The sequence below is a fragment of the Pelodiscus sinensis genome, chromosome 16, assembly GCF_052426305.1.
Source record: "Pelodiscus sinensis isolate ZL-2025 chromosome 16, ASM5242630v1, whole genome shotgun sequence".
Classification (NCBI taxonomy): domain Eukaryota; kingdom Metazoa; phylum Chordata; order Testudines; family Trionychidae; genus Pelodiscus; species Pelodiscus sinensis.
In genome coordinates, this window is record NC_143067.1 from 905,114 (window position 1) to 930,079 (window position 24,966).

The 24,966-nt window shown below is 63.8% G+C and overlaps 1 protein-coding gene across 6 annotated transcripts in view; it reads left to right on the plus strand.

The window, feature by feature from the left end:
• The first annotated feature begins 253 nt into the window (after nt 1-253).
• The window catches only part of GRK6 (G protein-coupled receptor kinase 6), a 36,030-nt gene continuing 11,317 nt past the window's right edge, over nt 254-24,966 (plus strand). For 3 of the 6 annotated variants that reach the window (XM_075916005.2, XM_075916002.2, XM_075916007.2), the window contains exons 1-15: nt 254-379; nt 11,581-11,676; nt 15,440-15,552; nt 15,768-15,845; nt 16,113-16,213; nt 17,456-17,548; nt 17,759-17,822; nt 19,236-19,376; nt 21,169-21,359; nt 21,743-21,780; nt 22,211-22,300; nt 23,860-24,068; nt 24,324-24,458; nt 24,551-24,688; nt 24,806-24,940. In XM_075916005.2, the coding sequence (XP_075772120.1) occupies nt 328-379; nt 11,581-11,676; nt 15,440-15,552; nt 15,768-15,845; nt 16,113-16,213; nt 17,456-17,548; nt 17,759-17,822; nt 19,236-19,376; nt 21,169-21,359; nt 21,743-21,780; nt 22,211-22,300; nt 23,860-24,068; nt 24,324-24,458; nt 24,551-24,688; nt 24,806-24,940 (1,674 nt within the window). In that variant the 5' untranslated portion in view covers nt 254-327. Of the gene's footprint in view, nt 380-11,580; nt 11,677-15,439; nt 15,553-15,767; nt 15,846-16,112; nt 16,214-17,455; nt 17,549-17,758; nt 17,823-19,235; nt 19,377-21,168; nt 21,360-21,742; nt 21,781-22,210; nt 22,301-23,859; nt 24,069-24,323; nt 24,459-24,550; nt 24,689-24,805; nt 24,941-24,966 lie in introns of those variants that run through there. The other 3 variants (XM_075916004.2, XM_075916006.2, XM_075916008.2) reach the window with 3 other exon arrangements.

Sequence of the window (24,966 nt, forward strand, 5' to 3'; positions counted from 1 at the left end):
TCCGGGAGGTTGATTGGCATCTTCCTGGCCTATCAGATTGTACTGAATTTCTACGTCCCAGTTTAGCCAATCACCGCTCGCTAACGCGCAATTCTCGGTCTCCGCCCCTCCACCCCTCGCTCGCCTTTGCACCAATAGGCGTGGAGCAGCGCGGAGAGGGCGGGGCCCGTGCGCCGTGCGGCCCAATGAGAAGGCGGCGCGGGAGGAGAGTGCGGGCGGATTGGATAGCCAGGTAAACAGTGGGCGTGGCGAGAGGGCGGGGCGGGGGCGCGGAGCCGGAGGCCGCGCAAGCCCGGCCGGGCAGGAGGCGGCGCCGCCCCGGGCCCCATGGAGCTGGAGAACATCGTCGCCAACACCGTGCTGCTCAAGGCGCGCGAAGGTGGGGGCGGGGCCCTGGGGGGGCGGGGGATCCCGCGGGGGGGGCCGGGGCCCTGGGGGGGCGGGGGATCCCGCGCCGGGGGGGGGGGCCGGAGCCCTGGGGGGGGCGGGGGATCCCGCGGGGCCCTGGGGGGGCGGGGGATCCCGCGGGGCCCTGGGGGGGCGGGGGATCCCGCGGGGGGGGCCGAGACCCTGGGGGGGGCGGGGGATCCCGCGGGGGGGGCCGGAGCCCTGGGGGGGGGCCGGGGCCCCGGGGGGGGCGGGGGATCCCGGGGGGGGGGCCCTGGGGCGGGGCCTGGGGGGGGCCGGGGATCCCGCGGGGGGGGCCGGGCCCCTGGGGGGGCGGGGGATCCCGCGGGGGGGGCCGGGGCCCTGGGGGGGGCGCCCTGTTCGCATCCTGGCGGGGCACGGCGGTGCTGGGCACGTGGCTGTGGGGGCGCAGCGGGCTGGGGTCGCTGGGGCGGCGCTGGGAGGCCTGGGGGAGGCGGGCAGAGTGGCTGCCGGGGGGGGGGGGGGGAGCTCCTGTTGCACAAGAGAAATTCTGCCGGTGCGATGCCGAGCAGGAAGCTTAACCGCAGCGCGAGCTGCCATGGCTGGGGCGCAGTGAGGGGCCCGCAGGAGGCTGAGGAGAATTGGGGAAGTTCTCGGGGGGGGGGGGGGGGGCTTAGGGCTGTAAGGACTAGTCGACTAACCAGTAAGCAAATGCTTATGGGATAGTCAACATGCTATTCGCCGAGTCACTCCCCTCAGACGCGGCGGGGGGGAGGGTACTTCAGTGGCAGCATAGCTTGAGGCCTGGGGCTAGACCCCGGGCTCCACTCGTCGCTGCTGCTTGGAAATGCCGTGAGCAGCCTGGGGCTGGCTGTGGTGTCCCCAGCTGACCCCGGGTTCCCGGCAGTTCCCCTTTGAATCACACGGATGCATGGTTTAAGAGGACATCTGCGCAATTCAAAGGAGCTCCCTGGGAAACGTTGTGGAGAGCCCAAGATCAACTGGGGAGTCTCCAGCTAACACTGGGCTCCTAGCGGCATGCAGTGGGGCACCGGCCTGCAGCCTTGAGTCAGGGGTTTTCTCTGAGTTCCGCATTTCTCCTTTGAAATGTACAAGAGCCGTAGCAGGGGCTCTTGTACATTTCAAAGGAGGAATGCGGAAGTGCCTGTCCACTAGTTGATGGAAATTCCATTGACTAGTCAAACTGCATTTTAATATCCTTAGGGTGCACGCAGCATTTCAAAGCGGCAGCGCTGTGTGGAGCCCAGGATCAGCTAGTAAGACCCCACCTGGTCCGGGGCTGCAGGCAGGCTTTCACCTTTGAAGTGTAGCAACAGCTTTAGGGCTGTTGCTACTCTTTAAAGGCAGAATTGCCCTATCGACTATTGGAATAGTAGATGCAAAATGCATCAACTATTCGATTAATCAATTAGTTGATACTTAACATCTTTACTAAGGCTACTGTGAGGTCAAGGGAGTGCCTTGAATGAAACATCTTTGCTAGTAAGAAGAGGATGATTGTGCTGGGGAAATCTGAGTCCTGTACCAAAAAGCCAGTCAGAGCTGGTGAGAGGGTGGTGCTCAGCACTGGGACATGGGGTGAATAGTGGCACATACTGAGAGCTGGAGAAGGCTCCGAAGGCCAAGGAGTTGTTAGTGGACACAGAGTAGGAAGAGCCAGTTGTGTTTCCATGACAGGAGAGGGAAGGGAGACATGAATGGATTCTGTTGGGAGTCACTGAGCATGTGCAATAGGTAGGCATGTATCTGAATAGGCTGGGTGAGAGTTACGGAGACATTTGTGCGAAGGCCCCAGATGTCGGTGTCAGTCAGTCAGCCTGGCACTTGCTATCTGGGTTCACAGCCTGGCAGATCCTTCACTGCCGCTGCATGGCCAGGTGCCAGTCGAGAGAACCTTTCCTCCCTTTTACCTGGAGTCTAGGTAAGGGACTTAGCAGGAGGTAGCAAGATTTGTCACCTCAGAGTTGGGTCACTGCGATGAGCTGTACATGGGCTACATTATCAAAGGAGCCTCTTTTGTGTTCAACCCAAACAAGTCTGAGACAAGTGGATATGTTTCACATCCGACCTTGAGAGAGCGAGCCCAGTCCCCTGCTCTCGCCAATCACGGTCAGATCATCCCTGACAGGTGTCTGTCTGTCCTGCTCTTCAATGTCTCCAGGGATGGACATTCCACAACCTCCTTGGGCAACGTATTCCAGTGTTTAACCCCCCTGACAGGCAGGAAGTTTTTCCTAATGCCCAATCTAAACCTCCCTTGTTGCAGTTTAAGCCAATTGCTCCTTGTCCTGTCCTCAGAGGCCAAGGAGAACAATTTTTCTCCTTCCTCCTTGTGACACCCTTTTAGATACTTGAAAACCGCTATCACGTCCCCTCCCAGTCTTCTCCTTTCCAAACTAAACAAACCAAATTCCTTCAGCCTTGCCTCCTAGCTCATATTTTCTAAGCAGTTAGTCATTTTTGTAGCTCTTCTCTAGATCTTCTCCAAATCTTTCTTGAAAGGGAATGCCCAGAACTGGACACAGTACTCCAGCTGAGACCTGACCAGTGCAGAGTAGAGCGGCAGAATGGCTTCTCGTGTCCAATGGAACACATTGCTTTTAAACACAAACGCTTCTCCGGCAGCATCTCACGCTGGTGTTCTGTGGCCTGCGAGGCCAGCAGCGCATTTCCATGGGACATTTATAGTGCTGGCTTTGACCTTAAGCCTGGATTGTTTGGGCTGTTCCTCCTTTAGCGACTGCCTTTCCCCCTGTGTGTTTCCACAGCAGCTGTGCTCTCCTGGGCTACGTCTAGACTGGCATGATTTTCCGCAAATGCTTTTAATGGAAAAGTTTTCCGTTAAAAGCATTTGCGGAAAAGAGCGTCCAGATTGGCACGGACGCTTTAACACAAAAGCACTTTTTGCAGAAAAGCGTCCGTGCCAATCTAGACACGGTTTTCTGCAAGAAAGCCTGATCGCCATTTTCGCCATCGGGGCTTTTTTGCGCAAAACAATACCGCGTTGTCTACACTGGCCCTCTTGCACAAAAGCATTTGCACACGAGGGCTTTTGCCTGAACGGGAGCAGCACAGCATTTCCGCAAGAAGCACTGATTTCAGACAGTAGGAAGTCAGTGTTCTTGTGGAAATTCAAGCGGCCAGTGTAGACAGCTGGCAAGTTTTTCCGCCAAAGCAGCTGCTTTGGCAGAAAAACTTGCCAGTCTAGATGCAGCCCTGGAGTGTACAGGCCCATGGCTTAAGCCAGAGAAGCCTAGGGTAGGGACTTCTGCTGCTAAATCCTTGACTCCTGACTTCCAGCCTGCTCTGCCAAGTCCTGGACTAGATAGCTTGTCTATTCCCAGGGTCATCATGGGGGGTTTTAGGTGGTGCTGCGCCTACTTTTCATGCTGTCTTCAGTGTTTGAGTGAGCCCTAGAACGTTCTAGCCACTGCGGTTTTGGTGACGGTACGCCCCAGGATGGCGTCCCAGCCCCTCTTTCCTTGGGGCGGCACTTTGGCCCCCATGTGGTGTTTGGTTTTTTGGGTTTTTTTCTCGACAACTCCCCCTCTTTCCCCCCCCCCCAGCTGTTTTTTTTTAAACTCAACAACTTTCCCCCTGGAGTACCGGCACCTTTTTTCTTACAAAACAAAGCTCGGGTTATATCTAAATGCCCCAAATGCCTGGGGTGGCTAAGGAGGGAACAGTGGAGGAAACCCCACCAGGAGTTAGGTGGAAGTCAGTGTTGGAGAAGGAAGGCAACTCCTTTTCTGGTCAGGTGACTGTAGAGAGGAGACTGAGGCGGACAAGCAGCAGGCATTGGCAGCGCTCTCCATAATGGTCTCTCTGCTCTGAGCTGGTAGTCCTACAAGCAGAGAGGCCTCTGTCCCTGGTAGCCCACGGGCAGCATGTGCCTTCTCAGTCAGCATTGCAAGCCACCTGTTCATTCTCCCTCACCAAGCTGAGGGCCAGGAGACCCCTTTCTAATCTTCTCCCCCCTCCCAGTAGGTTTTCTGCCCTGAGCTGCCAGGGCTGGGATGTCTGTCAGGTCAGTGCTTCCTGGCTCACAGTGCAGCTGTGGCCCAGCATGTGCACAGCTGCTAAGGAGCTGCAGCGGTGGCACAGGAGAAACCTGCACACAGTGCCCAGGATTGACTCTCGCCCTTCCCACGGCTGCTCTTCACCACTTTGGCCTTGATGCTCAGAGCAGCTTCAGCCACATTCTCGTGCTGGGCAGTCCCCTCCCCTTGTTTACAATGGCTCCACCTCTCCATCTGCATCCTGTGGCAACTGCCCGGACTCTCCGCCTGCTGGCTGTGCAGCGGGGCGCTGGAGAGGCCGGGGCAGGTATTCTCCTCTGGAGCCCAGCTGGCTTTAGTTTCTTCACTTCCGTCTGAATCTCTTACGCTGTGGATTGCTGCCGGGAGCGCCCTGGGGTGCTTGCTGAAGGAGAGGAGCATTCCAGCTACTGGTGCTGAGGAAAGCCTCCTTGGCAAGAGCCGGGTATGGCTGGCAAGAGGAGGTAGCATAACAACAGCTGATGCACGCAGAGTTGGGAAGAGAAAAACCCGTTGAGGGATACAGCTGTTAGGGACTAGGATGGGAGGTAGTTTACTTCACATCTGCTACTGCTGGGTTTCTTGCAGTTTCCCTCAGGCATCAAGTGTTGGCCTGTCAGAGGCAGGGATGTTAAATATCGGTTAATTGAGTAGTCGAGTAACCTCATGAGATTTTACCGGTTAGTCGACTAGTCTATAGTCCCCGGGGGCGGGGCTGGCAGCTAGTGTACCAGAGGCAGCAGTGTGGGGTGCCAGGAGAGAGTTGGTCCACAAGGGGAGCCAGTTTAAAAACCAGCTCCCCTCATGGACCAGCTGCTTGTCGCCCTGTGCTGCTACCTCTGATAAAGAGGCAACAGCGCGGGGCAGCAGCAGCAAGTCTGGGGGGTTCTGAGCTCCCAGACCAAGCATGAGCCAGAAGTGAGCCGGGCTGCCTCCCCACCCAGCTCCTAAGACACTTGAAATGCAGAGCTGCAGCGGGGGTAGGTCCCGGACCCTGCGGGAGCCAGGCTGCCTCCCCACCCAGCTCCTAAGACACTTGAAATGCAGAGCTGCAGCGGGGGTAGGTCCCGGACCCGGCGGGAGCCAGGCTGCCTGCCCACCCAGCTCCTAAGACACTTGAAATGCAGAGCTGCAGCGGGGGTAGGTCCTGGACCCGGCGGGAGCCAGGCTGCCTCCCCACCCAGCTCCTAAGACACTTGAAATGCAGAGCTGCAGCGGGGGTAGGTCCTGGACCCGGCGGGAGCCAGGCTGCCTCCCCACCCAGCTCCTAAGACACTTGAAATGCAGAGCTGCAGCGGGGGTAGGTCCTGGACCCGGCGGGAGCCAGGCTGCCTCCCCACCCAGCTCCTAAGACACTTGAAATGCAGAGCTGCAGCGGGGGTAGGTCCCGGACCCGGCGGGAGCCAGGCTGCCTGCCCACCCAGCTCCTAAGACACTTGAAATGCAGAGCTGCAGCGGGGGTAGGTCCCGGACCCGGCGGGAGCCAGGCTGCCTCCCCACCCAGCTCCTAAGACACTTGAAATGCAGAGCTGCAGCGGGGGTAGGTCCCGGACCCGGCGGGAGCCAGGCTGCCTGCCCACCCAGCTCCTAAGACACTTGAAATGCAGAGCTGCAGCGGGGGTAGGTCCCGGACCCGGCGGGAGCCAGGCTGCCTCCCCACCCAGCTCCTAAGACACTTGAAATGCAGAGCTGCAGCGGGGGTAGGTCCCGGACCCGGCGGGAGCCAGGCTGCCTGCCCACCCAGCTCCTAAGACACTTGAAATGCAGAGCTGCAGCGGGGGTAGGTCCCGGACCCGGCGGGAGCCAGGCTGCCTCCCCACCCAGCTCCTAAGACACTTGAAATGCAGAGCTGCAGCGGGGGTAGGTCCCGGACCCGGCGGGAGCCAGGCTGCCTCCCCACCCAGCTCCTAAGACACTTGAAATGCAGAGCTGCAGCGGGGGTAGGTCCCGGACCCGGCGGGAGCCAGGCTGCCTCCCCACCCAGCTCCTAAGACACTTGAAATGCAGAGCTGCAGCGGGGGTAGGTCCCGGACCCGGCGGGAGCCAGGCTGCCTCCCCACCCAGCTCCTAAGACACTTGAAATGCAGAGCTGCAGCGGGGGTAGGTCCCGGACCCGGCGGGAGCCAGGCTGCCTCCCCACCCAGCTCCTAAGACACTTGAAATGCAGAGCTGCAGCGGGGGTAGGTCCCGGACCCGGCGGGAGCCAGGCTGCCTCCCCACCCAGCTCCTAAGACACTTGAAATGCAGAGCTGCAGCGGGGGTAGGTCCCGGACCCGGCGGGAGCCAGGCTGCCTCCCCACCCAGCTCCTAAGACACTTGAAATGCAGAGCTGCAGCGGGGGTAGGTCCCGGACCCGGCGGGAGCCAGGCTGCCTCCCCACCCAGCTCCTAAGACACTTGAAATGCAGAGCTGCAGCGGGGGTAGGTCCCGGACCCGGCGGGAGCCAGGCTGCCTCCCCACCCAGCTCCTAAGACACTTGAAATGCAGAGCTGCAGCGGGGGTAGGTCCTGGACCCGGCGGGAGCCAGGCTGCCTCCCCACCCAGCTCCTAAGACACTTGAAATGCAGAGCTGCAGCGGGGGTAGGTCCCGGACCCGGCGGGAGCCAGGCTGCCTCCCCACCCAGCTCCTAAGACACTTGAAATGCAGAGCTGCAGCGGGGGTAGGTCCTGGACCCGGCGGGAGCCAGGCTGCCTCCCCACCCAGCTCCTAAGACACTTGAAATGCAGAGCTGCAGCGGGGGTAGGTCCCGGACCCGGCGGGAGCCAGGCTGCCTCCCCACCCAGCTCCTAAGACACTTGAAATGCAGAGCTGCAGCGGGGGTAGGTCCCGGACCCGGCGGGAGCCAGGCTGCCTCCCCACCCAGCTCCTAAGACACTTGAAATGCAGAGCTGCAGCGGGGGTAGGTCCCGGACCCGGCGGGAGCCAGGCTGCCTCCCCACCCAGCTCCTAAGACACTTGAAATGCAGAGCTGCAGCGGGGGTAGGTCCCGGACCCGGCGGGAGCCAGGCTGCCTCCCCACCCAGCTCCTAAGACACTTGAAATGCAGAGCTGCAGCGGGGGTAGGTCCCGGACCCGGCGGGAGCCAGGCTGCCTCCCCACCCAGCTCCTAAGACACTTGAAATGCAGAGCTGCAGCGGGGGTAGGTCCCGGACCCGGCGGGAGCCAGGCTGCCTCCCCACCCAGCTCCTAAGACACTTGAAATGCAGAGCTGCAGCGGGGGTAGGTCCCGGACCCGGCGGGAGCCAGGCTGCCTCCCCACCCAGCTCCTAAGACACTTGAAATGCAGAGCTGCAGCGGGGGTAGGTCCCGGACCCGGCGGGAGCCAGGCTGCCTCCCCACCCAGCTCCTAAGACACTTGAAATGCAGAGCTGCAGCGGGGGTAGGTCCCGGACCCGGCGGGAGCCAGGCTGCCTCCCCACCCAGCTCCTAAGACACTTGAAATGCAGAGCTGCAGCGGGGGTAGGTCCCGGACCCGGCGGGAGCCAGGCTGCCTGCCCACCCAGCTCCTAAGACACTTGAAATGCAGAGCTGCAGCGGGGGTAGGTCCCGGACCCGGCGGGAGCCAGGCTGCCTCCCCACCCAGCTCCTAAGACACTTGAAATGCAGAGCTGCAGCGGGGGTAGGTCCCGGACCCGGCGGGAGCCAGGCTGCCTCCCCACCCAGCTCCTAAGACACTTGAAATGCAGAGCTGCAGCGGGGGTAGGTCCCGGACCCGGCGGGAGCCAGGCTGCCTGCCCACCCAGCTCCTAAGACACTTGAAATGCAGAGCTGCAGCGGGGGTAGGTCCCAGACCCGGCGGGAGCCAGGCTGCCTCCCCACCCAGCTCCTAAGACACTTGAAATGCAGAGCTGCAGCGGGGGTAGGTCCCGGACCCGGCGGGAGCCAGGCTGCCTGCCCACCCAGCTCCTAAGACACTTGAAATGCAGAGCTGCAGCGGGGGTAGGTCCTGGACCCGGCGGGAGCCAGGCTGCCTCCCCACCCAGCTCCTAAGACACTTGAAATGCAGAGCTGCAGCGGGGGTAGGTCCCGGACCCGGCGGGAGCCAGGCTGCCTCCCCACCCAGCTCCTAAGACACTTGAAATGCAGAGCTGCAGCGGGGGTAGGTCCCGGACCCGGCGGGAGCCAGGCTGCCTCCCCACCCAGCTCCTAAGACACTTGAAATGCAGAGCTGCAGCGGGGGTAGGTCCCGGACCCGGCGGGAGCCAGGCTGCCTCCCCACCCAGCTCCTAAGACACTTGAAATGCAGAGCTGCAGCGGGGGTAGGTCCCGGACCCGGCGGGAGCCAGGCTGCCTCCCCACCCAGCTCCTAAGACACTTGAAATGCAGAGCTGCAGCGGGGGTAGGTCCCGGACCCGGCGGGAGCCAGGCTGCCTCCCCACCCAGCTCCTAAGACACTTGAAATGCAGAGCTGCAGCGGGGGTAGGTCCCGGACTGAGCCAGGCTGTTGGCCAGTCTGCTAAGAATGTTACTGGCAGGGACGGGGCATGCGTGTAGTGCGTAGCATTACCCGGTGAGCTCTTACTTATCGGTTAGTCCGCCCCACTAGTATTAGAGGTGGCTACTGGACTAGTTGAACTGCAGGTGCCATCTGGCCTGATGCTAAAGAACAGCCAGGACCCTGGGGGAGCACAAGCTGAATAGGGACCTGGACCTGCAGAGAAGCTCCACAAGGTGCTTGACAGGTCAGGCTTGGGGCAGAGCCCAGGCCAGGCGAAGGCTCCCGGTCCGCCATGCTGGCGAGGTCCGAAGCGGCAAGCCGAGCGGCCTGGGACTTGGCTCCGGTGTTTGAAGGGAGATGCTGGCAGCCTTCAGAGGGAAGGCAGTTCTCCAGTGCGCCCAAAGAGGCTCTGCCCCACGCTGACCAGCTTCAGTGGCTGGAGCCTCTTCCTCGCACGTGAGGGAATGGAGCCGCTGCACCAGTGTTGGGCAGCTGTCCGGCAAGGAGCTCAGCCGGTGGCTGCTCTTGGGGGTCCCTGTGATGCCGCTAAGCATGGCCACGGGGTTTATGTGCTGGATCTGGGGGAGGCACCCCTCCCGGGTTGGCAAGAGCTGTGCTTTGAGAATGGACGGTGCTGGCCTGGGTGCTTGGGTGGGCCCGAGCAATAGGCAGCTTTGCCACCTTTCTGCATCCCCCTCTTCTGGGGCCAAATAGCAGAGCTCTGTGGGGGGGAGAGCAGCCTGCCGCCCAGCCCAGCCTGGACCGACACCGTGCCCAGTGCTGCGGGCGGCTGCAGGGACTCCTCAACCAGGAGACAGGAGGGGCGCAGCTGTGGCCCCCAGGCTGCGAAGCTCTCCCCAAGGAACTCCTCACTCTTGCTCCAGAGGCATGGCCTGCTGCTCCCCCTGGAGACTGGGCAGCCCTGGCTCCTTCCTCTGAAGGCAGGGGCTGTTGGCTGAAGTGCCTCCGTGGTTGGCTCGCCACCAGGCTGCCACGTGCTTGCTGCCACTGAGGGCAGGCTACAGGGAGCCAGCGCCCTGCTGCTGCAGTTCCTCCTCTCGAGCAGCCAGGTGGAAGAGTTCTGCAGCTCTCCTCCCCCCAACGCCCGTGTCTGCCCTTCCTGCTCTGGGCCCACCCCCATCGCTGATTGTCCTTGGTCTACCACTGCAGGCTGGAGCTGAGAACAAGGTGCTTCTGGCTGCTTCTGGCTCCTTCCCATCGCTGTTTGCCCTGGGCCTTGAGTCATTTCCTTCCTGGGTTTGTTCGGTTGCACAGCAAAGCTGCAGCTATTGGGCAGGCGCGGTGCTCAGCAAACTCGCATGGGCCCCGGGGCTCCGGCCTGCATGTGTTGGGCGGCTAGACGAGGTGCTCCGGGCTGGGATTCGGCTTTATCCAGGGCTGGCGGGCATGGCCTAGGGCAGGGGTTGCAATGTCTCCTCCGGATGGCTGCCCCCAGCTTTGAGTGTTGGGGAGGGGTGAAGGGAGCCGTAGCTCTCTGCCCCAAAGGAGCAAGCTGAGTCAACAGCCCTTGTGGAGAGCAGCAGTGCCAAGGGCTGGCCAGAGCTGGAGTGCTTGGTCCTGCTCTGAGCCTGGGGATTTTCCATTGGGTACAGTGTCCCCCGTGCCCCCTCCCGCCCCGGGCTCCTGTCCCTTGGCCCCGTCCAGAGGGGTCCTATGGGCTCCCTACTGGCAGGGCAAGGATGTGAATGTTTAATGGGTGAGGCTTACTGGCCACGGTTAACCAGTGGGGCCCCGTGGGGGGGGGTGCTGCTCCCAGCACAGCTGGAGCAGGCCCAGTCTGTGGCTGGTGGGAAGGTTGGGCACTCCAGCCCAGGAGCAGAGGGCAGGGGACTATTCCAGCCAGGCAGGAGCATGCCCATGGGTAACCCTTGCTGTGCCTGAGTCGGTGGGAGGAGCTGTGCCAGCTGGGTGGGAGGAGAGACGGCTGTGCCGGGGGGTGTCCCACCCTGCAGCTCTTGGACACTTGCTGGGTGCACAGTGCTGGAGTGCTCTCCCTTGGGCTCTTACCAGGGCTGAGGCTGGAAGGGCGCCTGGCACCAGGACCTGCTTTCCAGACACTGACCTACCCTGCTCCCTGCCTGGGCGTGGGTCCCGGTCTGCAGGAGTGCAGGCTGGAGCACCTTGCCCAAGGCTCCCCGGTGAGTCGGCCGCAGAGCTGGGATTAGAGCAGGAACTCTCGTGTCTCCGTCCCAGGCCCTGCCCTTTCGTCCCTGGAGGGGAAGCCTGGGCTCTAGGTAGCCTCACGCCTCGTGTGCTAGGCAGGAAACGTCACAGTGCCAGGGAAACGTTACCCCGCGGCCGGGGATCCGTTCCGAGATGGCGTCGGCGCTCGGCCTGGGAGCTAGAACTCGGCTGACACACACTGGGCGGCCTTAGGTGCTCTTAGGCCTTTCCCAGGCCTGGCTGAGATTCCCCTTCAGTAAATGCAGATAGCGCCTTGGGAATGCTTAGCCAGAGGAGCTCGTGACTTCCTGCTCCTCTCTGGGGGGCCGGAGTAATTTCTCTTTCCCTTAGCAGGAGGTGGGGTCTGTCATGCAGGCTGCCAGCTGCAGCCGGGACTCCGAACCCCAAGGTGCCTTGCCTTGTGACTGTCCCAGTGTGTCTGGGCAGTGGGGTGTGTCTGCTGCCGCGTCTGACGCTGGCTGGGCCTGCTCCTGACTGCCTCGGTGCCATGTCTGTTCTGTCTTCTGCAGGCGGCGGCGGGAACAGGAAGGGCAAGAGTAAGAAATGGCGCCAGATGCTGCAGTTCCCACACATCAGCCTGTGTGAAGATCTCCGGCAGATGCTCGGTGAGGTGGCTGTTTGCCGGGTGCTGAGTGCTGGCCTCTCCCCTCTCGCACGTGGGGTGGGTGGAGACTTGGGGTGCTTATTGGTTACCCGGCTGGCAGTTCATCCATGCTGCTGCTAGCTCTGTCTGATGCATTTGTGAGTCATGTGTCATGGGGTACACTGGGCGCGCTGCTCTGTGGTGGGCCATAGGTCTGCCAGATGTGTGCCGAGCAAGGGGGAGTGTGCAAAGGATGCTTCCTCTGAGCCCCTTGGACACATCCCGCAAGGTCCTTCAGGGCCCCCAACCTCTCCAGGAGGCTGGTGTACCTGGGGGTTCGCCAGACACATCTCACTTGCTTCCGAAGTCTGATAGAAAACCGAGCGCACTCGCACGGGGAAAGGCTGGCTTCCCTTGGCCATGGAGTGCAGTAGCTCTCTTGGTGCAGACGTATCGTCTGTCCGTTCCAGATGCATCGCACCCAGAGCCGTATAAACGAGTCATGGCAGGGAATTGTAGCTGGGACTGACTCCACTAGGGTTTTTATGCAGCCTGTGATAAAATGAGGCAAATCTCTCGCCGAGCTGCTTTAGCCCCCGGAAGGTCTCAGCATCCCGTAGGGGTACGTACCCCTGATGGAGAACCATTGCCCCACTGTGGGAATCCAGACCTCCCTGCCCCTTGGCTCTCTGCTCCAGGATCATCCGTGGCCGTTGCTGGGCCATGGAGTTACGCTTTAGGGAGGTACAACCTCTACTCCCTTTTGTTTTAAACCTGCTGCTTCTTTCTTTAATTTGGTGACCCTAGTGCTGGTGTAGTGGGAAGGAGTAAACAGCACTTCCTTACCTGCTTTCTCCACCCCGCCGTGATTGGCTAGACCTCGGTCATATTCCCCCGGAGTCTCTTTGCCAAGCTGCAGAGTCCCAGTCTGATTCGTTGCTCCTCATGCGACCGGTTCTTTGCATTCCCCTTTTCTGATTCCATTCTCTGTTGAGATGCAGTGACCCCATGTGCTCAGGGTGGGCATGTCGTCCGCTGTGTGTCTGGCTGCTCAGGAACTGGCCCACCCCCTTCCGACAGTGCTTCCTCTGATCACTTCAAAGCAACAGGAGGGTTGGCTGGACCAGGGCAGTCAAGTCATCGAACCAAACAAAAGAGACTTGCCAGGCAGGTGAAAGGGGCTGGCTGGGGGTGTTTTCCTGCAGCCCCGAGCCTCCCACTCCCCCAGGGGCCCTTTTGGAAAGTCTCGCCCCCGCCCCCGATTCACTCGGGCTCAATGCAGGCCTTTCCCCTTTGCCAGGAGCCAGGGGAGAGGGCCCAGTCTGCTGCCTTCCTGGCTCTGGCAAGCAAAAATACCCTGGACAGAATTAACATTTAAAAAATGTTGTTCAAAACAATGTGAACAGCCCTTTAAGAAATCCAAGATAACAAGGAACTTCGTGAACAGCCCTGTGTTAGAAAATCGCTCATTTAAACCAAAGCCGCTCATGAGTTAGGGGCCCGAGCAGCGCTGGGTTCGCAGGCTAGTGCATTTAGAGGCCATAGGAGATCGTCTTATTCTCTCCCTTCTGTAACGGTGCCCAACGTTCTGTTTGATTTTTCGCCGCGGGCTGTTTTCAGAGGGTGTCTCGAGCGGTAATAGCTAGTTCAGCCCCATCATGTGGGGATTCTGGGGTCCCATGTGGACCGGGACGGTGGCACGGGGAGTGGGTGGAGCTTCCTTATCGCAGTGTGAAGTGAGCCACAGTGGCCTACTCCAGCTTGTAAGCTGCTGGCTCAGCCCCCCATGCCCTGCCCAGCCCAGCCTGCTCTCGCTGGGCAGGGAGGGTGCAGCTGCGATTCTGGGGCAGGCAGGGCGTGTGGCTCTGAGGATGGCGGCCGAGCCGGCTCCATGGCCATGCCTGTCCTTCAGCTGGCCTCCGGGTGCTCAGCCCTCTGGCCAGTGGGCTCGGAGAGCAGTGCATTCCATCTGCTGCCGCACTGCCTGTCGACAGGGAACTGTCCCATCCGCTCCCCCGGGCCCCGCCACTGCCTTGCTGGGCTCCATTTTCCGTTCAAGGGCAGCTCCGCATCCTGGCTTCCCACAGGGCTTTCCCCTCTGGCTACAGTGCCAGGTGTAGGCATTCTGATTCCCCACCCCCCGCCCCAGGGGGGTGCTGGCCCCTCGGCATCACTCAGCTCAAACCCCCACGGCACAAGTCGGGCTCTCAGCAGGCCTGCACCGCGCTGGGGCCGTGGGGGCAGCAGGGGTCTGACCTTACCAGTGGTGAACCCTTCACCTTCCCCCTGGCGGAGGAAATGGCGTTGCTAGCGAGGCAGTGGTGGGGCCCCCTCAGCTGGAGCTGCTCTCTGAGCTCTGCACCGCTCCGGAAGCCACAGCTTCCTCAGAAGCAACTGCTGCTTGGGGGTGAACGCCCACAGTGTGTCGGGCGGGGCGGGGCTGCCAGCCCTGAGAGCCGTGTGGGGACCCCTGGCCTGAGGGGCAGTGGAGTGCCTCCTGGGCTCCCCACGCCCATAGTGGGGGAGCATGTCCCTTCCAAAGCCACCGGTGGTGTGAGCAGTGAGGGCCGGCTGCTCTGCCAGCGGGGGACGGAGCCCCTGCGGCTGGCGGGGCCAGGTGTCTGGTCCCTGATGTAGACGAAGGCCCCAAACCAGGGGTGGCCAAGCTAAACCGAGAAGGAGCCGGAATTTACCAGTTCTGTGTCCCCAGTCATGCTCATCTCCCCCTGGGATCAGCTCTCAATGGAGACACTGGAGGGGGAAGCAAGGGGGTGCCAGGCTCAGTGGAGAGGGTGGGAAGTGGCAGGATCCTAGGGGAAGGGCTCTAGGGCAGAGCTGGGGGTTGAGCAGTGAGCACCCTCTGGCCCAGTGGAACGTGGGCACCTGCAGCTCCAGCCCTGGATTTGGTACCAATGCGAGGAGCAGCATAGGCTGGCTGGCCACCCCTGCCCTAGACCAAAGCGAGTCATGGGAAGTGAGCAGCCTGTCAGATGGAGTGGGCAGGAATCTGTTCTCTGTGCACCCCGCCGAACGTTTACCACTGAGCTGAAACGGCCTTGGAGGCTGGAAAAGGAAGCACGCCCCTGCCTGGGGGGGCAGGGCACGGTTGCTGAGCGCTCTGGGAAGCGGAGCACGAGCACGTGGCAAATGCAAAATCCCACCTGTAGGAATGACCCGTCGGCCATGTCTCCCCGGGAGGCGGCTGAGCGCTCTCGCCACGCTTGCGCGTACAAGCGGACATAGTGAGGCGGCATTACCATCATGTCCCGCTCCGGAGCCCACCCGTTACGGAGCAGGCTGGAAAATCGGGAAGGCTGCAGAAGAGCTCCGAGAGCAGCGTGAGGGCAGGAGTTCAGTAGACACAAGCTAGCAAAGAGAAGGGGGGTGCCTGGGCCGTGGCCAGCCCATGTCTCCCTGGGGGATGGAAGACAGACGCCAGCCCCGCTGGGACGTCTGCATAGTGAGGCTACCCACATCAGGTTCCTGGAGGAAACTAGGCCCAACGTTCTAGCGGTGAAGAGAATGGCCCATGGGCCCATGGCAGGCGGGTCGAGCCGGGACTGGCGGTCCGGTCTATGGCCACGCTCTAGTTCCGGGCACCGCAGAGGGGAGATTCTTCGCCTGCATAACCAGCTCAGCCTAGGGAGTCCCAGTGCTCTCGGTTGGCCTGGTCCGTGGACTCGCTTTGCTGAGGAGCCTGAGGGGCGTGTCCTTCAGCAAATCATACAGTGGCGTGAGCTCTCGTGGGCGCGTCCCTACGCTCACTCCCCGCTTTGCGCCCACAGAGCGGGACTATCGCAGCCTGTGTGAGAAGCAGCCTATCGGGCGCCTGCTCTTCCGGCAGTTCTGCGAGACGCGGCCCGAGCTGTCGCGCTGCGTCTCATTCCTGGACGCCGTGGTAAGTGCCAGCTGCCGGCACCGCGCTGCCCCGCTCCGGAGAACCCGGGGCCAGTTGGCCGAGAGCCCTCCCTGCCACCTGCTGTCCAAGGAAGAGCTCGGGAAAGCTTGGGGCTGCCCTGAGATCTGGACTCCCTGGGGGTCTTGTTGCTGGCAGGCAGCCCTGCCACCTCCCTGACCGAGGGGCGCACTGCCAGCCTCGCTCTCTTTGCACAGGCCGAGTACGAAGTGACTCCGGACGAGAAGAGGAGGGAGTGTGGGCAGCACCTGATGGACAGATTCCTGAACCCCCAGGTACAGCAGCGACCCGAGCAGGCTGCTCCCTGCCCGCTGAGCTTGAGGGAAGCAGGTGCCTGCATTAGTGCCTAGGAGAAGCACCCCTCCATAGGGGCGTGCCCGTGTAGCCAGGGCGGAGGGAGCAGAGCCCCTCCCCTGCCCCAGGTACAAATGTGCCTGACGTCACTGTGTCCTGGGAGCAGGCCGAGACCGCTGGTGGGCTCCTGCGGACTCCGTTCTCCGACTGGCGGGGCCCCCGTGTCTGACTCGCTCCTCCTCTCCCAGAGCGTGGCTCACGTGCCTGAAGTCTCCTTGCCGCTGGTGGGCGCCTGTTCTGAGAGGCTGGAGCAGGAGCCAAGCAAGGAGCTATTCAAGGAATCAACCAAGTGAGTTGGGGCAGCGGGGGCCTGGCTAGAGGTTACGCTGGGCAGTGCGTGCTCCCGGAATGGCCCCCGCGGGTGGGCTGGGCCAGTGGCCCTCGCAGGAGCGCTTTGGGTTGTGCCGGGGCTTTGAATCTCGCTGCAAGGGGCGGAACGTAGCCAGCCTGGAGGGGAGGGGGCGTGAGTGCAGCCTGGGGCTGCTCCCCTGCGTTTCAGGGGGCGCTGAAGGCCACATGGTGGATCAGGACTCTGTTCTCGTGTGGCGTACTCCCTGTGTGAGTCCCCGTTGGGCCGTACAGCCCTGCTCGAGGGCGCGCTCTGTCTCGGGGTTAAGCCTGCCTGTGTCTCGTGGGCCACTGCGGGGAGTCCCCTGCCTCTGGCTCCGAGGGAGCAGGCCCGGAGCGACTTCCAGCCGGACCCAACAGGAGGGGTTACTAAGCATCGTGGAGGTTAGGTCCGTAAAAGGCGATTAGCCGGGGGATAAAATGGTGTCCCTGGCCTGTTTGTCGGAGGCTGGAGAGGGATGGCAGGAGACAAATCGTCTTCAGTCCACCCCCTCCGGGGCACCTGGCGCTGGCCACTGTGGGCAGACAGGACACTGGGCTAGATGGACCTTTGGGCTGCCCCAGTCTGGCCGTTCTTATGAACCCAGTCCAGGAAACTCTCTGGGCGCTCAGGCCTGGCCTCCCAGAGCGCAGCACATCTAGGTCCTCCCTGCAACCAGGCGGGCTGTGCCTGCTCTCTGCCCCGTCCAGCAGCTTTCTCCTTCCAGGGGGGCGTCCTCTCGCTGGCCCAGGTGAACAGGTCACTGGGCCCGGGCCCTCCCCCTTGAATGGAACTGGCTGGCCAGGTCACCAGGGTCCCCTCTCCTCAGCCTTTGTCCTCCCACGGGCTGGAACAGGCTGCCTGCCGGTCCCTCGGCTCCTCCCTCCCAGCCATTGGCCTGGGTCCCAGCCGCCAGGCTAGGTCACCTCAGTCGCTCCCCCCGTGCTGGAGATGCAGCGCACCGGCCTCCCTGCCCTCACAGGCATGGTGCTAAGGGGCAGCTGGCACCACGGCCTGTGTGCAGCACCAGCCCACGGGCCAGGCCCTTCCCGGCCCTGCACGTCTGGAGCAAAGGGCCCTCGTGGAGGCAGGGGCACTGGAGCAAAGCCTGGCTGCCCTGGCAGGGCCTGCAGCGACTGGGCGGTGAGCCGCTCTCCTCCGGGAAGCATTTCCAGCAGCCTCCGGCCCACCCCTCTCTCCCAGGCTCATCCATGACTTCCTGAGTGTGGCCCCCTTCGCCGACTACCTCGACAGCATCTACTTCAACCGCTTCCTGCAGTGGAAATGGATGGAGAGGTAAGTCTGACTGCCCGGGGGCTGCCCGAAGGGGCCCTCCAGCCCTTCCTGGCCTTCTGGCTGAAGCCAGGCCGGCGGGAGCAGAGGTGCTGACCCCTCACTCAGCACGGCACCCCCGGAGCCCTGCAGGCCTAGCCCTCTGAGGTCAGGGCAGCCCGGGCCCTCCCCGCCCCCTCTCATCTCATGCCAGCCTCTTCTGCCTTTCCGCAGGCAGCCAGTCACCAAGAACACCTTCCGCCAGTATCGTGTCCTGGGAAAGGGAGGCTTCGGTGAGGTGAGTTGTCAGTGTCCTCACCTGCCTTGGAGTGTGTGGGAATTGGTGCCAAAGCCTCGTCCTGCCAAAGGGCCCTAGGATGGCCTGGCCTTTGCTTTCTGACCTAGCCCCCAGGAAGGACTCCCGTGGAAGATGCTCTCTGCTCTTGCTCCCCATTTCAAGCACATGCTGGACACTGGAGCTGTGCTTAATGGGGAGCAGGGGCTGGCGCGGTGTGCGCTGGGGACAGGCGGTGCTCGGTGGGGAGCGGGGGCTGGCGCGGTGTGCGCTGGGGACAGGCGGTGCTCGGTGGGGAGCGGGGGCTGGCGCGGTGTGCGCTGGGGACAGGCGGTGCTCGGTGGGGAGCGGGGGCTGGCGCGGTGTGCGCTGGGGACAGGCGGTGCTCGGTGGGGAGCGGGGGCTGGCGCGGTGTGCGCTGGGGACAGGCGGTGCTCGGTGGGGAGCGGGGGCTGGCGCGGTGTGCGCTGGGGACAGGCGGTGCTCGGTGGGGAGCGGGGGCTGGCGCGGTGTGCGCTGGGGACAGGCGGTGCTCGGTGGGGGGCGGGGGCTGGCGCGGTGTGCGCTGGGGACAGGCGGTGCTCGGTGGGGAGCGGGGGCTGGCGCGGTGTGCGCTGGGGACAGGCGGTGCTCGGTGGGGAGCGGGGGCTGGCGCGGTGTGCGCTGGGGACAGGCGGTGCTCGGTGGGGAGCGGGGGCTGGCGCGGTGTGCGCTGGGGACTGGCGGTGCTCGGTGGGGAGCGGGGGCTGGCGCGGTGTGCGCTGGGGACTGGCGGAGCTCGGTGGGGAGCGGGGGCTGGCGCGGTGTGCGCTGGGGACTGGCGGAGCTCGGTGGGGAGCGGGGGCTGGCGCGGTGTGCGCTGGGGACTGGCGGTGCTCGGTGGGGAGCGGGGGCTGGCGCGGTGTGCGCTGGGGACTGGCGGTGTGCGCTGGGGAGCGGGGGCTGGCGCGGTGTGCGCTGGGGACTGGCGGTGCTCGGTGGGGAGCGGGGGCTGGCGCGGTGTGCGCTGGGGACAGGCGGTGCTGGCAGATGGGGAATCAGGCGCACAGCTGGATTTTCCTGAGGCAGTGGCAGAGCTGGGTTTAGAACCCAGGTCTTCCAGACTCCCAGTCCCTAGCTTACGCCATTAGCATCCCTTCCTGGTGGTCCATGTGCCAGAGGCTTGTTGGGACCTGGTGACAGGTCTCCAGGAGTCACTGCCATGTGCTCGTTCAGCCGCAGGTAAGCAGACAAGTCAGGTGGGCAGGCCCCAGGGGGCAGCCGCAGGGGAAAGCCAGGGGCCCATCCCGGGAAAGGAGGGAACCTGGTGGCTTGCTGGACTGGCCCTGCACGGGAACAGTTTGCCTCGGGTTGGAGTCGAATCTCTGGGCCCGGGTGTAGGGCTTGGCTTGCCGGCTGACGGCCTGCGCCCTGCAGGTGTGTGCGTGCCAGGTGCGAGCCACTGGGAAGATGTACGCCTGCAAGAAGCTGGAGAAGAAGCGGATCAAGAAGCGGAAGGGGGAGGCCATGGCCCTGAACGAGAAGCAGATTCTGGAGAAAGTGAACAGTAGGTTTGTAGTAAGTACATAGGAGCCACTTTCCCTTTGCATCAGGGCAGAGTGGTGGGCTGGCCAGCCTGCAGCTCGGGCGCCGGCTGTGCTGGAAAGGTGCCCTCTCCCTGCCTGTGCACGAGCTGGCCTGGCAGCAGGCGGTGCCCAGCTGATCCTCGTCCCCTCTAGGCCAGGGCCAGGATCCAGCAGGACCCTGCACTGCGTGCGGGACAGGGCACCGGACTGGATGGTGTCACAGCAGCCGTCTGCCCGGTTTATGGCTTTCTTCCTGCCCCAGCTGGCTAGCATGCCTTTAGGAGAAGGGAGACGTGGCCTATGCAGCTGGCCTCGGACCTGCTGCAGCCTGGGGGCGTGTGGCAAAGAGCTGCTGGGCACTTGTGGTGCACATCCCTGTGCCAGAGGAAGCAGCAATGCACAGTGGGGAGGTGGCTCCTCCAGCTGCCTGGCGCTGAGCGATGCACCAGGTAGGACTGTGGGGTGACCCCAGGCCAGACTCCTCTCCTGCACCACAAGCCCCTTGCCCCAGGTCACAACCTCTCAGACCCCACACTCGCTCCTGCACGCCAGCCCCCTACCCTGCACCCCTCCATAGGAAAGCGCGGCCCTTGGCAACTTACCAAAATCTTGGAGTGCCCCCCCCACCAAAAATCCCCCCCCCCCACACCCGACCTAGCTGTTTGCTGTCCCGGTTTCTTGTGGGTAGCGGCTTTGTTCTGGTCTCTTCCTGGAGGCTTCCCAGCTCCTTGTGGAGACAAAGTAGCTCCAGGCTGCACCTCTGAAAACTGGCGCTCTGGTCTGGAGCACCCGTGGGCCGGCAGCCTGGCCAGGGACAGTGGAGCTGGACGAGCCCCACAGCAGTGCTGGGGCCAGCGACTGGAGAACCCGCGCGGCAGCCCAGAGCCGGGGGGCCGGGAAACCCCAGGTGCCCCCAGCAGCATGGGGCCAGGGGCCGGAGAACCCCCGCAGCCCGCGGCAGCCCAGAGCCGGGGGGCCGGGAAACCCCAGGTGCCCCCAGCAGCATGGGGCCAGGGGCCGGAGAACCCCGAGAGCCAGCAGCAGAGTGGAGCTGGGGGCCAGAGCGGGCTGGGACTGGCAGCAGCAGAGAGGGGGCCAGAGCAGGGGCACCTCCCCTGGTCTGGCAAATCCCAGCGAGGTCCTGACCGTGCTGGACCAGGGAGGTCCTCGCTGGGTCTGCGCTCAGTGCGCAGTCAGGAGGGGATCTCCTGGCCGGGCCCACTAGCTGCTGCCCCCTGTAGGGCTGCCAGGTGGTTTAACCAAAAATACCGACACCCCCTCAAAAATGGGGACACGTTTTGTTGAAAATAGTGGGGGGGGGGGAAGCGGCAAAGTTGTTGAGCAAAAAAAAAAGGACCCAGTAAGAACAGGAGGGGCTGGGCTCCGCCTCCCCAACAGGCTGCCTCCCTGCCTGCTCCGGGCCGGACAGCTCCCCTGCAGACCCAGGTGAGTGGCGTGGGGCAGGGGGCTGACTGTGCAGGGTTGCCAGGTGGCCGGTTCTGACCCCGACAGTCTGGTATTTTCGCCCCTGGCCGGGAGAAGATCCGAAATCCCAGGCATTCCGACTGTCTGGTATTTTCTGAATGTGTTTACCGGGCAGGAGCCGAAAATACTGGACTGCCCGGGTCCGTACTGGACACCTGGCAACCCTACCCATGGGAGACGGGGCTGCCCTGGCTGGCTGAGGGTGAGCGAGAGTCCCTGGCTCTGGTAGCTGCAGGGTATGAAAGCGCTGGGACCTCGCCGTGCAGGGCCTCTGCCACAGCCTCTGCCCTGTCTCGCAGGTGAGCCTGGCCTACGCGTACGAGACGAAGGACGCCCTCTGCCTCGTGCTGACCCTCATGAACGGAGGGGACCTCAAGTTCCACATCTACCACATGGGCGAGGCCGGCTTCGAGGAGCCGCGGGCCGTGTTCTACGCCGCCGAGATCTGCTGCGGCCTGGGCGACCTGCACCGGGAGAGGATCGTGTACAGGTAGGGGAGGCCTCCCTGTGCCCCAGCAGGGCCCGGCTCTCCCGGGCTGGGAGCAGAGGCCCGTGTTGGGCACAGTTTGCCCTTCAGTGGGTAGTTCACTGACTAGCTGCAGAGGCAAGAAGGCTCAGAGCTCTGCGTTCCCCAGCTCCTCTCCCCTTCCTGCGCCGGGCGGGCCCCGGCCTGGCTGGCGGGAGCAGGGAAGGCCCGAGAGGAGGCTCTGGGTGGGCTTGGCTGCGCTCGCCACAAGAAAAGAGGGACTGGCTGAGGCTGGGCTCCGAGCTGCGGGCCCCAGAGGGAGTGGGCACCAGCAGAGCCTGGGCATGTTGCTAGGACTGAAGCTGCTCCAGGCCATTTCCAATGCAGTCTTCTCCCTCCTGCTCCAGGGACTTGAAGCCAGAGAACATCTTGCTGGATGACCATGGTGAGTTGGGCTGCTGGTAGCAGAGAGGCCAGAGTGTGTGGGGTGCTCTGGCCCCCGGCTTGGCCTGTGGGTGTCTCTTGGGCTATTCTGTGCGGCCAGGGCCGAGCCCTGTGGGCCGGGTCGGGGGCTCCCCGGCGGCGGCCAGGGCCGAGCCCTGTGGGCCGGGTCGGGGGCTCCCCGGCGGCGGCCAGGGCCGAGCCCTGTGGGCCGGGTCGGGGGCTCCCCGGCGGCGGCCAGGGCCGAGCCCTGTGGGCCGGGTCGGGGGCTCCCCGGCGGCGGCCAGGGCCGAGCCCTGTGGGCCGGGTCGGGGGCTCCCCGGCGGCGGCCAGGGCCGAGCCCTGTGGGCCGGGTCGGGGGCTCCCCGGCGGCGGCCAGGGCCGAGCCCTGTGGGCCGGGTCGGGGGCTCCTAATGTGGGGTTCCCATCTCCAGGTCACATCCGTATCTCAGATCTGGGGCTGGCTGTGCATGTGCCTGAGGGCCAGACGATCAAAGGCCGGGTGGGGACAGTTGGCTACATGGGTGAGTATCTCCTGCGACTGGACATCTGGAGGCTTTATGTAAATAGTCCCCGTTTGCATAGAGCCTCCCTCTTCCTGCCCCCCCGTTTCCTTCCTGACCCCCCGGATCCTGCCGAGTGTCTGGCCTGCAGCCTGCCAGTGGGCAGAGGCAGGGTCTCGCCATCTCTCTGCACAGGGGCTCTCAACCTTCCCAGGCGACTGTACCCCTTTCGGGAGTCTGGCTTGGTGTGTGCGCCCCACTGGGACCACTTGCTGCCGCAGTCAGACAGAAATACAAGTGTGGCCGCACGCTGGCACTGGACATGGCTCCCTTCCTCACTGCCACCATAGGATGCACAGAATCCCGCTGGAATACGTTGGGATGTGTGTCAGTGCGCGGGGTGCAGAGAGCAGCATGCAGCGACTTCGCTAGTGCTTTGTGGCTGGGTTACTGGAGCCCTGGGAAGTACCCTGGGGGTACATGTGCCCGGGGCTGAGACCTGCTGGCCGGTGCCGTGCCTCGCTTGCAGCTGCAGGGCGGGCCCGGGCTGGGGGCTGCACGTCTGTGGGCAGAGCCCTGGGAGTCTTTAGAGTCTCCACAGTCCCTGAGACTGCGTGAGCACTGGGCCCGGTGCCTCCCACGCACAGCCCCTGCGCTGCCAGTGAGCCTAGGAGAGAGAAGCAGGGGGGTGCCCCAGCTCTGGTGGCCTCAGCAGGGTGCACAGGGTGAGGGGCGGTGTGTGCGTATGAGTGAGGTGCTGGTTCGATGCTCCCCCGTGAGAGCAGACTGCCCATCTGGTGGTTAACACTGGTTAGATTCACACACCAAAGCGTGGTTCTCACGACAAATCCCTCGGAGCAGCAGCGCGCAGGCGTTTCCAAGGCTGCTCCCCGTGCGCTGTTCTGTCTCCAAGGGGCACCGCCCGCCCTTTGGGAGCTACGCCTGACGGGCCCCAGGCGAAAGGAGCGACGGCGGCTGAGCGTCACAGCAGTGGTGCACGCCAGGTTCAGGGTTCCCCCGCGCCCGGAACACGCCCAGAGGGCTGCGCCCGTCCGCCCTCCGCAGTTACATCACACGCCAGCTCCCAGCCTTGAGCTGGGCAAAGCTCCCTCCAGGCACTGCTGGCCGTAGGCATGCGGCCCCTTGCTGGGATCGCTGCCCAGCGCAGGCTCCGACTAGCGACTGACGCCGCGCGCTGGCCGTTCCTCTCCACCCACTTGCCCACCGGGGCTGGCTGCCCGGGCCCTGCGGCATTGCAGTGGAGGTGGCTGGCTGCCCTTTGCCCGTGCAGCGGCCCGCCTGCCTCTGAGCCCGTCACTGGCTGCCCAGAGCCTCGTGGCTGCACAGGTCTCCTGCCTCTTGGCTGGTCACACGCGTCTCGCTTTTCCTAGCACGACTTTCCTCTTCTGCAAGAGACGGGCAGGGTGCAGAGAGCCAGTGGGCCCAACGGCACCCTGCGTAAGATGGAAACCGCCCACTGCCTGGAGTGCTCCCTCTGGGCTGTCCTGCGAGCGCCGGCTGGAGCCGGGAAGGAGCCCCTGCCCAGCCCTTCGCTCAGGTGCACTTGTTTGCCCCCGCAGCTCCGGAAGTGGTGAAGAACGAGCGCTACACCTTCAGCCCCGACTGGTGGGCGCTGGGCTGCCTGGTGTACGAGATGATCGAGGGCCAGTCCCCCTTCCAGCAGAGGAAGAAGAAGATCAAGCGGGAGGAGGTGGAGCGGCTGGTGAAGGAGGTGCAGGAGGAGTACTCGGAGAAGTTCTCGCCGGGCGCTCGCTCCCTCTGCACCATGGTACCGAGGCCACAGGGGCCCCAGCGAGCAGCGTGGGGGGCGCGAGGGCAAGGGCCGGGCCGGGCGCTCGCGGGACATGAGGCAGCGCATCAGTGGCCTGCTCTGTGCTCCGGCCCGCTCGGCTGGGCTGAGGCTGCTGGGCTTGGCCGGAGGGCAGGGGCTGGCGGGAGCGCTGCGCTCTGGGAGGCTCGGCCTAGCCCGCCAGGGGCCTCTCTGCCCAGCCTCTGTGCGTCTCACGGGCTGTCTGCCTCGCAGCTGCTGTGCAAAGACCCCGCGGAGCGGCTGGGGGGCCGCGCGGGCGCCCAGGAAGTGAAGGGGCACCCGCTCTTCCGACACCTGAACTTCACCAGGCTGGAGGCCGGCATGCTGGAGCCCCCCTTCAAGCCAGACGTAAGTGCCTGCTGGCGGCTCGGGGCCCTGGCCCTGTGGGCGCTGGGGGGCTGCTCTGCTGCCGTGTGACTGTGGCCTCTGCCTCCTTCCAGCCCCAGGCCATCTACTGCAAGGACGTGCTGGACATTGAGCAGTTCTCCACCGTCAAGGGGGTGGAGCTGGAGCCCACGGACAACGACTTCTACCAGAAGTTTGCCACGGGGAGCGTGCCCATCCCCTGGCAGAACGAGGTGGGGGCTGCCTCCTCGCACGCAGGCCTGGCCTCGTCGGGGGGGCTTTTGGGATGCCCCGAGATCCTGTCACCTGGGGGGAGAAGGTCTCGCGCTAAAGCCGCCTCCTCTCCCTAGATGATTGAGACAGAGTGTTTCACGGAGCTGAATGTCTTGGGCCCGGACGGCTCGGTGCCCCCGGACCTGGACTGGAAAGGGCAGCCTTCTCCACAGCCAAAGAAGGGCTTGCTCCAGCGCCTCTTCAGCAGACAGGTACGCTCCCCACCACCTGCCCTGGG